Source organism: Eriocheir sinensis, chromosome 14 (assembly GCF_024679095.1).
Source record: "Eriocheir sinensis breed Jianghai 21 chromosome 14, ASM2467909v1, whole genome shotgun sequence".
Taxonomy (NCBI): Eukaryota; Metazoa; Arthropoda; class Malacostraca; order Decapoda; family Varunidae; genus Eriocheir; species Eriocheir sinensis.
In genome coordinates this window covers 22,217,402-22,230,906 of record NC_066522.1, presented here as the reverse complement: position 1 = coordinate 22,230,906, position 13,505 = coordinate 22,217,402, and the positions used below count along the sequence as shown (strand labels likewise).

Below are 13,505 nucleotides of genomic sequence, written 5' to 3'. Positions count from 1 at the left end.
TGCCAGGCTCGAGACCAAAGCTTCCCCAGTCTGAAATGTTAGAAGTATGGCAGAGAGAGAGAGAGAACGAAGATGATGCGAGACCAAAGCTTCCCCAGTCTGAAATGTGAGAAGTATGACAGAGACAGAGAGAACGAAGATGATGCAAGTGTTTCTGAGTGAGATGGGACGTGAAATAAATGAGAGGAGTGGGAGTCAATGGTGCTGCTGCTGGGGCTGAGTGGAGAGACGAATGGACGAGTGATTGAGGCAGTGAGAGTTCCTTGAAAGAATGTGGTGTGAAAGATGTAGGGAATATGATTTGGTCCCATTTACGTCGGATACCGTCTGTTCTGCAGGTTTTTTTTTTTTCACGGGATCTGCCGTCATAAAGGCTGACATGGGAGAAATCCTATGACATCAAGATCAAGTTCAAAATCAGTCCCGCGTTTGTTGTTGTCGCCGGGAAGTCATGTCTGAGGACTCCAACTCGGCTATTTTAGATCCTATAGTAAGTAGAGTCGCACCCATCATGGCCTGGAGGATAAGGAGTCTTAGTGCATTAGATTGTCATGGGATTAGTGATGAAAGGATACGCCATGGGGGTGCCGCTTGTCATGTTGGCAAATATTCAAAGATTTACTCTTTCTTTTTACTATATTAATATTTTTTTAGCTATAAGAGTATTTTTTAGAACAATCTTAACCTAATACGTTTTTTAGGGAGGTGGAGGAGGTACATATTACTGATAGACGAACATGGAATTTAGGTTCATTTGCACTGTATAGCATGCCTATTGTACATTACATATGAGAAGGTATTGGGGGAAGTCATGGTATTTTGTTCAGAGATGTGTACAAGATTTATATTGATTCAGTAAGATTTGATTGATAGATATTGATGTTTTGTGTGTGTGTGTGTGTGTGGTGGAAAGGAACAGCTCGTACAATGTGTATAGTTTAAGTTTATGATTTCCTAATGTATTGCACTTTGTAACATAACCGTATTTTCTCTTCCCAGTCCAACGTGACCGAAGGATGCCGCCTCCCAGTCCTTATGATCAATGGCGAGGATTGGCGTAAGTCAGGACACTCAAGTAGGACAAATGCGTTTCATTATTTTTTGTTTTATTGGTGTTTTTTGGATTCAGTAAATTCTTTCATCAAAATTTGTCTTCAACTTGTATCTGAAATTGTGTATTGACATATATCTAAATTTAAAAAAATATATTATCCAAGGATCAGTAACTCATTATCGACAATGTTTCTTTTACAGTTTACAAAATTCATATTTATGTGTGTATCTGTTTATCAATATATACATACACACATACATACACTTGAGAAAAACTTGATTTTTCTGACCATAACTTACTGATTTTGGATTTGCCTGACAAAACTCTAGGTAATTGAAAATCCACTTTTTTTTACGATTGCCAAACAGTACATCCGCCAGATAGCGAGCACAGCCATAGTACCATTTTCTTCTATCTTACTGCAAGGATTTCCATATTGCACTTTGTATTAATAATTTTCTATTGTTAATACAAGAGATCCTTGAGGGGGAGAGATGCAACACTGTCTTTTGCAAGTGGCCTGTTATTGGCTGGAGATTGTTGGTGCCATTGTGTGGACCGGGAAGCCCTTGTTGCCAAGGCTGAATGCCAGCAGTTTTGGGTCATTTTCCACTTTATAGATATAGATAGACAGGAGGCAAAACTCCAAGGGAAAACTGGCTACCCAGTGACTACTCCTGGATACATAGGATGTGGATTTCCTAGTACGTTTTTTTCGGTCAAATACATTGTTCTAAATTGGATTGAACCATTAGTTGGTGGAAGTGACAAACTGTATGTTGGTTGTGGAGATGACTTGTAATATGTCAATAACTTCAGAATTATGGTGTGGAGGTAGCAGATGCCATCCTCATGGTCCACAGTAGGGCTGATTAGTGCATCTCTCCCCCTCAAGGATCTCTACTTAGTACTGTTCTGATTCATTTTCCAGCAGTGGCTTCAAAACAAACATTTGCTGAAAGCCAACCATAATTCACAAACATCTGCTGTGTTGTTTTTATTGTGTCAGTTTCGAGTTGGAAAACTTCCCTGCACTTCACTAAAGCACATCTGCTTGGGAATGATGACGACTGCTAGCTGCAGAATTCAGTAGCACTTGTATCTGGGAATTTTGTGTATTTGACCTGCCTTTGGCCCAATTAGCTTGAATACTTGAGTGATTAATGTGCAGTGAAATTTCAGTTATTGAGAATTTTGTCAGTGAAAAAAACAAAAGTTTAAGGTCTTTGAAATCAAGTGTCTACTGTTTTCGTCTGCTGCACTAAGAAAATCTCCTAAAGGCAATGAATAAGTCAAAAAGACAGCCTTATAGAGATTTCCTTGGCATGGTAGCCACAAGATGTGGGGGAATTTATGTGCACCACCACATCAAAAAATATTTCACTCAGTTCATCCACAAAGCATTTGCATTTCCTTTGCTTATAGATTTACTTCATAGAAAGATTATGTAGGCTTGCTTCCTTATTAGAGGATCTTTTCACTCACTATGATGCTGCATAAGGTTGCAAAATAGTAGAAGAAAAACCCAAATTATGTAGCCACCACAACTGTTATGTGGCAACAGCTTATGTCCCTATTTAGCTGGTATCAAACTGTTAATACATTGTCAGTCCTGTATACTATATATCTGCTCAGTATGATTTCGGAGGCACTGAATAATTTTAGGATTAAAAAATGCAAGTTGTTGATTGTTCTTTTTCTTACAGCACTTGCAGAGGTAATCAGTATCAAGGATCTGGAGGACAAGAAGCTGTTTTATGTTCATTACATTGATTGTAAGTTTTCCTTTATATTTCTGTGATTTGTGTTCAAATGTGTGTGTATCTACCTAGTTTACCTTGGGATATATAAAAAAGAAGCTACACTCATTCAAGGTTGTGGCCTGGACAGTCTCTTCCTCCGGGCCATTATGTAATTCAGTGTATTTCTTGCTATCCTCCAAGACACTCTAATGTATCTTAGCAATTGAAGGTCTCTCCTATAACTTGCCTGTGTGTTACCCTGGGGACAAATTGTTTTGGAATATAACACCCAAATCTTTTTCCAGTTTTGCTTGTTAATAAGAGTGCTCCCCATTTTATAATTCCAGCATTTCCTGTTTTTAAGCTATGAATCATGTGTGCTTCTCAGTTTTCTCCATGTGCTTTAACTTTATTTATTTGTTTATATAATTATTTTTTTCAAGATAACAAGAGATTAGATGAGTGGGTTGATGAAGATCGACTGGATCTGCGGAAGATCCAGTACCCACGCCGAGATTTGGCCTCCTCCACTACCACCGGCCTCAACACGCCCAAGAAAACTTTGACAGGAGCAACCAACTCTCGGCCCTCCTCCCCTGGACTCACAAACCCAGTGAGTGGCCTAACTGTTACTGTGCATGCTGATTTCTGACCTGTAATTTTATAATTATGTGTTTATAAAGTGGATCCTGGTTTTTGCAGACTGAAATAAGGGAGGGGTTGTCTGTATTATCCAAGTGTGGAAATTTTCCCTATGCTGCTAGAAAATAAAATAGTAAATGTTCTTGAGTGAAAAAAAAAATCATGTGAATTAATGAATTTAAAGTCTTTTAACAGTGTTTATAAAAATGCCAACTTGTGAAGGACCAGAATTTGAACAGGAGCATATGGAAGATATTAAGTGAGAAAATCAAGATAAGTGTCGACTCTTACAAAAGAAAATGATGCAAGGAAATCCCTGGGATCAGATGGAATAATTACTTTGATATCAGTTATTTTTATTATTTTTTACAGGAAAGGAAGCAGCTCAAGGGCATAAAAAAAAAAAAAAAAAAAATGTAGAAAAAAGCCTGCTAAACACTGCTCCCAAAAAAAGATAAAAGTAAAGAGTGACCAAAGGAGAGGTCAATTTCGCGTGTAGAGGCATCTCGATACTCTCCTGATAACGACTAACGCATCATGTTCGCGATGTTATCAGGAGATCCCTAAATGAAAGAGAGGCACCTAAGGATGGGACAAGAGTGCATATAGTCACTCTTCACAAAGGAGGAAATATAGAAGGTCAACTGAATTCCCCAACTCTTTTCCCAACCTTTGAGACTTTGCTAATAATGTCTAATTACTGCCTGAAAAATGCCCCTATTAACCCTTAGACGGCGGTGGAACTCTATATAGACGGTCCAAAATTCAGTCAGTCAGTTTTGTAAGGCATAAATATAACAACATTTCCAGCTTGCAGTAGACTCTATATAGACGATAGTTAAAACATCTCTTATGCGGCGTAACTACATTTATGCTACAGTCCTAAGGTTGGCAGTGACTATATATTGACGATTCATAATGGGGGAAGCTACTTTTCAAATACTGCCACCATCTAAGGGTTAATGGAAACGTCATTTGCGTGACATCAAAATACATGTATAAAGGTTCATAGGTTCTGCCATCTCAGGACTTTCACCTTTCTTCCCATTTGAAACCCTCCCATCACTGTCTTTTTTTCTGGCTGAGATAATAAAAGTCCTAATTGAATTGCCAAAAGGAACATGAAACTCGCCTTAAAGGAGTTTGTGATGTGTTTAGAGTGGTTGTTGTTCCAAGGCTTGCATACGGAAGTTACTGTGGCACACCCCTCACTCTCTCCATCCAAAACTGTGTGCTCTAAAAAGCGTCACCAAAATCAAATTGCCAGAGTAGTTATATTGCATATTTTCAAAGGGTCTGATTGGTTCCAAGCCAGAACCATTCTTTTTATAGATATAAGATGCAAAATTTAGTACTTTTATGTGATTTTTTATATGGAAATACCAGTAAATGACTGCCATTTGCTACCCATCTAGTGATTGCAATCTAGAACTAGTAACTGGCACCTACTTTTGGTATTTCAGTCATGTAATGTTGGAGGTTCAGACTCAAATGACTATAATTGATAAGTGGCTGCACTCTCATAACTTACTTGATGTTCAGACCTTGTTATAGTGCACTCACTTAGTTATTACAGTAAATATAGTCTGTGGTTAATTAATATTGCTGACTCTCAATGGAATACAGGCATACCTTAACATCCGAGGGTTAGGTATCAGAGACATTGCATATATTGAAAATCTATGGATATCTGCTGTTCCCATTAAAATTTGTGTGTGCTGCTCATAGAACTGTTAGACTTTTCTTGCCGGTCTTGATTGGTGGCCCTAGCCTGTTAGTGGCATGGGTGAAATTCACGAACTTGTGTGCCTCCCCACAGTAACTACTATTGTGGTTACTGTGAGAATAAAGGTACATGTGGTGGCAACGTGGTGTGCAGTGATCTGCGAGTGGTTTGGCTGGCTACAAAAGGGCTCAAGAAAGCCCACGGATACCTAAATTTTAACTTGTTAATTTCCATTGGCTACCCCATGGATATTAAAACTGTGGAGGTTAAATCCGCAGATGTTAAAGTATGAGTGTAGTTTAAATTTAAATTATGCACTCTTATTGAATGTTTAAGTCCATTTATATAGTTGTTATTAACTGCATCCACTGAAAAATATTTTGTACATGAAAGAACTAAATATTTCTTTTCTCTCTCCATTGCATGAGTAAAGCATTTAATGAAAAGGTTTCCATGATTAGCTTAGAAAAAAGTAAATATGATTAATATATTGTAATTCAGTCCAACTTTGTACTTTGTGAACCAATATGATATTCTCCTTGTTTGCAAATGCCACCAGGGAAGAACTTAAATAATACCTATGATTTTTTTTTAATGTCATTTCTATATATTTTATTAATTTTTGAGAAAGCTGCTGCTCCTGAGTCACAATGTACACTATATTTGTGAGGCAGAGGCAATAATAGATGTAATTCACTGGTATGACACTCAGGCTTGGCTGCAGCCGTTAGTCACATCAGATACGCACACGCCAGAAACAGCTAACTTTTACACGTCAACAATATCTAAGTACTGTGCTGGTCATGATCGTTGTGGTGGTGCATGAGCCGTTAAACCAGTGATAGCCATGGGTGAGGTGTGCCTCATATTCCCTGTAGTACATTCTTTTCAATGGTTTGTTCTTTACAGTATCATATTTTGTGAGACATTATGATGCCCATACTATCACAAATTATAAGGATGGACTGCATTGCTATTTGGGAAAGTTTATATGTCTGTTTCCTGTGGGAGCCATTTTTAGCCACTGTATCTGATGTGGACTGTGAAAGATCACTAAAATTAAATTTGGCACACTTGATAACCATCGCCAAAATGATAAATCAGCAGACTGACTACTGTCATAATAAAAATACAACTTGTATAGGTATTTGGTAGGGAACATTTATGATCATATTGCGATGGTTGTCTGTACGTATATGCATTTGTGTGTGTGTTTGCGTGTGCATATGTGTGTGTATGTGTGTGTGTGTGTGTGTGTGTGTGTGTGTGTGTGTGTTTATATATATATATATATATATATATATATATATATATATATATATATATATATATATATATATATATATATATATATATATATATATATATATATATATATATATATTTTATATATTTTTCTTTTTCATTAGTCGTGCTTCTCTAATTGGTAGTTTATGCTTGATGATGTCAGTTTGAAACTCATCTTTTTTATAATTGCATGAAACTATGAAGTTTTGTGTTATTTTTTCCATTTATATTATTCCTTGAAATACTAAAGAAGTCAATTTTCTGTTGTGGCTCAGGACCCAATCACTGGCCCTTCTGTGTTAGCTGCCCTGCAGCAAAAGCAACAGAAGATCAAAAAGAGAAAGTTGGATCACAATGAGGTAAGATCACATACATATTGATTTCATACCTGAACAGTTCCTATCTGTCAGTGGTGCCTCCTGACAGCTGCTTTTAAATAACAGTACATATAGTCCAGTAGTTTTAGGGAGCTTGTTTTAGACCTGTACAGCTTGCAGTTTCGCCCGACACTTTGAACACAGCTGCATGGCCTGACAACTTCCTCATTTGTATCCTCAATGTTTCTATGCGTTTAGTTTCTTGATTCAGGTTTGTTTTTCATTCAAGCAGCACAATGATATTAAACATTGATTTAGATTTTCTTTGTTTAGCATGAGACCTGCAACATTTGCTTGCAGTCATCCTCATCACTCTCATCACTGACTTGTACCACTCATGTGCTGTGGTAAATTCTCTTTCAAGCAGGCGAGTGTTTACACTCACGAGGTTCCACTTCTCACGTTTGATTTGTTGAACAGAATGCGCCCAAGCATTTGAAAGGGTTTTAATAAATAAATACATTGAATACAAGGTGAATTATTTAGTAAATTGGATATTATACTGAAAAATTATTCATCATAAATTAATATGGTAATGTACCGTCATTATGACTTTGGACGATGTCTGTGACTTGCAGCCACGCACCATTAGACGTTTCTAGTAGGTATTTACGTGATTCAGGGCACGGTGATCCCTCAGTTTAATTGGCGACATGGGGAGGGATTGTCCAAAAGACCTGGGAGTCCAAATTTTCCAAATGAAATTGTGAAAATATAATTGTCTTGAGCAACAGCCATATTTTCCCATGCATTGGCAGTGGCTTGTTCAAAAAGTGTTGTATAGTGTGCTGCAGCCATACTTCAAGTTTGTTGTGAATGTAAGGGTTGAGGACTTACTCATAAAGTCTGGTCTAGAAATTTCATTTCCTTGTCCTAATTGACACTGCTTACAGAATAATGCCTGTCGTTCAGAAGCTTGTTCAAGAATTTCAAATATGTTTAAGCCATTAATGTTTTACATATGAATGCCAAAGGCTTTGTTGCTGTAAGCATGTTGCTGATGCTTAAAATAAAAGGTGAGTGAGATGAGCACTGCAGCCTCGCGCAGCTGTGGCGTGTTCTTCCAAGCTTACACTGCCTTGCCTTGGTGCAGGGGCTCAACAGCCAATGTCAGTCATGGTATGAGACAAGATTTTGTCAGCTGCAAAATTTAATTAATGTTTTCTCAATTTTTATAAGTTAGGGAAATGTCTGTGATTTTAGGGTGATTTGTTTCTTTAATAGAAAGTGCCTCCATAATATATTTTTCACAAAGTATGTATGATCATAAACTTTACTGTAAAAAAAATTGCAACCTTTACATAAGTATATTATATCAACAGTCAATTCTGAGATCTAGTGCAGCCCTGTGGTGTTCTTTCAATGGTTGTAGGTCTACTGGCTGGCTTGTACTCTGGGGCAGAGAGTGGTATGAAGTGTGAGGGTGCATAGCCAACTTCAGTCCTGAGAACAAAGGAGTGAGGCAGGGCTGTAGCCTAGTCCCCATCACTTTTCAACACTTGTATAGAGTGGGTATTAGGCAGAGTTGTGAACCAATGTCATTGTGGTCATTGTAGAGCATCTGTTGGCAATACCAGGGTCAGTGCCCTTGTTTTTGCTGAGGATGTATTAACCCTCATTGAGTCAGTGAGGTCTCCTGGGCTAAGACCAAAAGACAGGCATTTGGAGGCTTACTGGTTGAAACAGTACAGTCTGTTTATGTGTGTGGTGGAGACATTGAGAGCTTGGGAAATTACACATACTTTAGAAACATAGTGCAGAACATTGGTGTGTTACATTAAGAATTGTTACAGCAGATTGGCTTGGCCTACAGTGTTATGGACTTGCTCAACATGAGTATATGGCACTATTGAAATCTTGGCAGAAAGACAGTGATTAGGTTTTCCAATTGCTTGTGCTCTGTATCTTACTCTATAGCTCGAGACATGGATACTAAATAGTGACTTGAAGAGGCTAATTTATGCCTTTGTTAATAAGTGTTGTCATTGGGATCACTGAAATGATCAACTAATTTTGAGACAGAATCAAAACATATTACCTTCATAGTCAGTGGACTCCAGCTCTGGCTGTACGGGCATGTGGCATACTACTCAAAAGTCAGCCCTGCTCGCTGGGTTGTTTCTGTAAGAAACAATCCTGAGTGGGGGAGGCTTTTAGCCTGATCAAGTCTGTCAATCTTGTGCCGAGTTATTTTGGATGGGAAAATTGCCTGCATGGAGGTTTTCCTGGAGGGATCCCTGGAGATGGCACACCTTAGGGTGGGTGAGGCAACGTGCCTCATTGGTGTGCCACCATTGATTGATTTGAGTATGACAATAGGAAAATGTCAGCCAAGACATGTAAATGATTAATAAATCATTGCTGATTATTGATTCTACGTTTTCTTCATCAGTTTATTCACATCTTATTGTTATGTTGATACTGAGCTCTAAACTAAGCACATGTACTTAACAAATTCCCTTTTTTGCAGGAAGAAGATGGCCGCAGAGCATCCATTGGTTCTCTGGGGGGGTCCATTGGGAGCTCCATTGGAGGTTCCATTGGGAGCCTGGGGGACATTGAAATTCCTCCACTCACTCCCCTCACCCCCCTCACGCCACTCACCCCACAACAGACGGTCCCACGCCAGACCGGCTCCCTGGCCACCCACTCAGATGACCATGCCATCACCCGCATCAAGAACATGAAAATGATTGAGCTGGGGAAATACAGAATAAAGCCTTGGTATTTTTCACCATATCCACAGGTAACTAAGTCAAAGGGGTTAGATATATTGAACTGGCCTTACATGGCAAAACTTTGATCCTCCTCTCTCAATTTTTTTTCTGTTTGGTGTGATTGACATTCCTTTACACAGTACCTCATTTTATTTCCACAAGATTGATCCTATTACTTCCAAGTTTAGCTTCATGATATGTTTTATGTTATATCTAGATCAGTTTAGGAGGCACCATGTTGCCATTGGATATTTACAAGAGGAGCGTATCAGGACACCTCTCCTCCCGAATCTGACCTCTCTTTTGGCCACTCCTCTTAACTCTTTTTATAGGAGCAGTGATTTGCAGGCTTTTTTTCATTATTGTTTACTATTTTTTTTCCCTTGAGCTGTTTCCTTAACTGTAAAAAAAAAAAGAAGTTGTTGATTTAGGAATATGTTAATACTGATATTTTCCATGTTTTCCCTTAACAGGAGATAACTAATTTAGACTGCATATACATCTGTGAATACTGCCTCAAGTATCGGAAGAGTAGAAAGTGCCTCGAGAGACATCTTGTAAGTATAATGTAGTTTTGTAATTGCATAAATCTGACATGTGTATTTCTTCTTTCCTTAACCCGTCCGCTGCAATTGGCACGGATTTGGCTTTCACTGGTCGCCTGAAAACATGTCCTCCCAGGTCTTTCTCTGCCTTTGTGGTGGATAGTGGAGTGTTTCCCATGTGGTATCGGTATGATGGATATCCCCTCCCAAAGGTGCATGACTCTACGTTTTTCTTCGTTGAATTGTAGCAGCCACATTTTGTTCCATTCCTGTAGCTTGGTGAGGTCTTCTTGTAGGAAATCTGCAGTCAAGGGGTTAAATTGAAAGAAAATGTATATATAAAGGTTGCCCAAGCTATTTACATGCATTTAAATTCCAGGGCCTGATTAATTTTTCAGATCAGTGTAAACAAATAATATTCACACAACTCCTGCCAGTGTTGTTGATGATTAACCATTAGACGGCAGTGGTATTTGAAAAGTAGCTCCCCCAAAAATGAATCGTATATATATAGTCACGCCACATAATGGATCTTTTAACTATCGTTTATGTATAGATTCTACCGCAGTCTGGAAGTGTTGTTATATTTCTGCCATACAAAACTGACTGACTGAATTTTGGACCATCTATATATAGTTCCACCGCCATCTAAGGGTTAAGCAGTAGTGCTTTTCAGTTTTGGATTGACTTCATTCTCTTAAAACATGTCCAGATAATTCTAATAAGAGGAAAATGTAATAAGTTAATAGTGGTCATAATAATTAACCCAAGTATACCTGTTGCCTTCCTCTCTCCAGCGTAAGTGTTGCTTCAATAAAACAAGTCCAGATAATTCTAATGAGAGGAAAAATGTAATAAGCTAACAGTGGTCATAAGAATCAACCCAAGTAACTGTTGCCTCCCTCTCTCCAGCACAAGTGTCCCTTCAAACACCCGCCCGGAAATGAAATCTACCGCAAAGGGTCAGTTTCCTTCTTCGAGCTGGATGGCCGCAAGAACAAACTCTACGCCCAGAATCTCTGCTTACTCGCCAAGCTTTTCCTGGACCACAAGACTCTCTACTATGACACTGACCCCTTCTTGTTTTATGTCATGACGGAGTGTGACATGCGAGGATACCATATTGTTGGCTATTTCTCAAAGGTAAGAATTGTTACTAACCCGTTCACTGCGATTGGCACAGATTTGACTTTCACTGGTAGCCTGGTGACATATACTCCCAGGTCTTTCTCTGCCTCTGTGGTGGATAGTGGAGTGTTTCGTATGTGGTATTGGTATGCAGGATATCCCCTCCCAAGGTGTAGGACTTAACATTTTTCTTCATTGATTTTTAGTAGCCACTTTTTTCTCCATTCCTGTAGTATGGTGATGTCTTCTTGTAGGAAATCTGCTGTCGAGGGGCTAAAAGAGGTGGCAAAAAACAAATTATCCACTGTTCCTCAGGAGTTCATTTCTTAATCATGACTGCATTCACAGGAGAAGGAGTCCTCGGAAGACTACAATGTGGCATGCATCTTGACCTTGCCTCCTTACCAGCGGAAAGGTTATGGCAAGCTGCTCATTGAATTTAGTAAGTATTAAAATTAGCAACATAGAGGTATAGCCACATTTCCATATATTCTGAAATAATTGCATATATTATTATTTGCACTATTATTATTATTAGTAGTTGTAGTAAGAGGAATGTTCGTAAGATTGTTATCCATAAGAGTTTTTAGGAACCTAAGCCATATGTGTCATGTGAACTTCCTGTGTCAGTACAGAAATTAATGGTTCTTGTTTAACCCTACTCATTTCCCATGTAGGTATTTATTTGTGATGATTTGGGTAATAATTATAATCTTTACTAGATCATAACATACCCCAATGAAACTGGTAACTTCGGTCTATGGGCCATATTACAAGTCGAATCCAGGAAGCTTTGGGTCCCTACAGTTTGGTTCAGGGGCCGTATTACAAGTTGAATCCAAGAAGTTTTGAATCCCTATAAAGTTAATCATTCCGGACTCTGTAGGGACCCGAAACTTCTTGGATTTGACTTGTAATACGATCCCTAAATTGAATTCTGTAGGGACCCGAAACTTCTCGGATTCAAATTGTAATACAGCCCTATAAGATAAAAACAGCCCACTAGATTAGTAACTTAGCCCCACTGGTTACAGGTGCCCAGCTTGCTTGGAGGCAGCCATAACATATAGATGCAGATGTGTACTCCAAGAACCATCATATGTTTAGATTAATTCATTGTTTTTTCCCACAGGTTATGAATTGTCCAAGTTTGAAGGTAAAACTGGGTCCCCAGAGAAGCCACTGAGTGACTTGGGGTTGCTCTCATATCGGTCCTACTGGAAACAGACCATACTGGAAATTTTGATAGCACTGAAACCTCAAGAAGGCCAAGAGAAACCTCAACTCACCATCAAGTGAGTGTACCTGCCACAAATAATACTCATTAGACACTGCATAACTAAGGAAGGCAGGAAAGTAGTTTATGAGCAGAAAAAAAAATTAGAACTTTTAACTAATCTTCTGTGATTGGCACGGATTTGGCTTTCACTGGTTGCCTGGTAACATATACTCTCAGGTTTTTCTCTGCCTCTGTGGTGGCTAGTGGTGTTTCCCATGTGGTATTGGTATGCTAGATATCCCTTCCCAAGGTGTATGACTTAACATTTTTCTTTGTTGAATTGTAGCAGCCACTTTTTGTTCCATTCCTGTTGCTTGGTGATGTCATCTTGTAGGAAATCCACAGCCAAGGGGTTAACAACTCAACCTCCAGTCTCTTGATTCAGTGAAACATAGCTAGTACTAATAATCATATTCATACATACATATAGTACACATTAAAATGGAAGAACAGTTAATTGCTTATAGTCTTTTTTTTTCATATAATTGACTTTGAAAATAAATATATATATATAGTACAAGCTAGCATGATAAGTTTTCCACAAAGGGCAAAATACTTTGTGGCCATCTGATTCACATAAGCTTCTGTGGATTATAGAAAACACTCACATTTTTCATTCTCGTAATCCTTGCAATTCTTTACAGCGAAATCTGCGAACAGACCAGCATAAAAAAAGAAGACGTGATATCAACGCTCACCAACTTGGAGCTGATCAACTACTACCGGGGCCAGTACATCCTCACTCTCAATAAGGAGCTGGTCGAGAGCCACAGGAAGGTCATGGAGAGAAGAAAAATCAGAATAGACTCCAAATACCTGCACTGGACACCTAAGGACTGGGCCAAGCGGGGAAAATGGTAGCTGAGAGAGCCGTGCAGGCAAGCAATGTGATAGCAGCCAGTGGAGGAAAAGGATACATTGCCTCCGTTGAATTCTGGTTTGCAAGTTGTATATGTAGTTTAAGGTATTGTAGATACGTGGAGAGGAATAAAAGTTAAAGTAAAGTCA

General features: G+C 38.7%; 1 protein-coding gene across 2 annotated transcripts; it reads left to right on the top strand.

Moving 5' to 3' along the window:
• Positions 1 to 346: 346 nt before the first annotated feature.
• On the top strand, positions 347 to 13,505 carry LOC126998654 (histone acetyltransferase Tip60-like). 2 transcript variants are annotated; one of them, XM_050860615.1, is made up of 11 exons: positions 347 to 490; positions 1,000 to 1,057; positions 2,761 to 2,829; positions 3,240 to 3,409; positions 6,727 to 6,810; positions 9,299 to 9,574; positions 10,019 to 10,102; positions 11,003 to 11,233; positions 11,567 to 11,660; positions 12,351 to 12,513; positions 13,142 to 13,505. In XM_050860615.1, the coding sequence occupies exons 1-11, from the start codon at positions 452 to 454 to the stop codon at positions 13,356 to 13,358; spliced, it is 1,485 nt and encodes a 494-aa protein (XP_050716572.1). In that variant the 5' UTR covers positions 347 to 451; the 3' UTR covers positions 13,359 to 13,505. The 2 variants fall into 2 exon arrangements, with proteins under 2 accessions (XP_050716572.1, XP_050716571.1); XM_050860614.1 differs by having other exon boundaries at positions 350 to 490; positions 1,000 to 1,075.

What these genes read in the sequence shown, in the direction of transcription:
- LOC126998654 (XM_050860614.1), top strand. Translation starts at nt 452, where the DNA reads ATGTCTGAGGACTCCAACTCGGCTATTTTAGATCCTATA. An exon ending in AGTGCCTCGAGAGACATCTT is followed by an intron (nt 10,103 to 11,002) that starts GTAAGTATAATG and finishes CCCTCTCTCCAG; the next exon opens with CACAAGTGTCCCTTCAAACA. An exon ending in TTGTTGGCTATTTCTCAAAG is followed by an intron (nt 11,234 to 11,566) that starts GTAAGAATTGTT and finishes CTGCATTCACAG; the next exon opens with GAGAAGGAGTCCTCGGAAGA.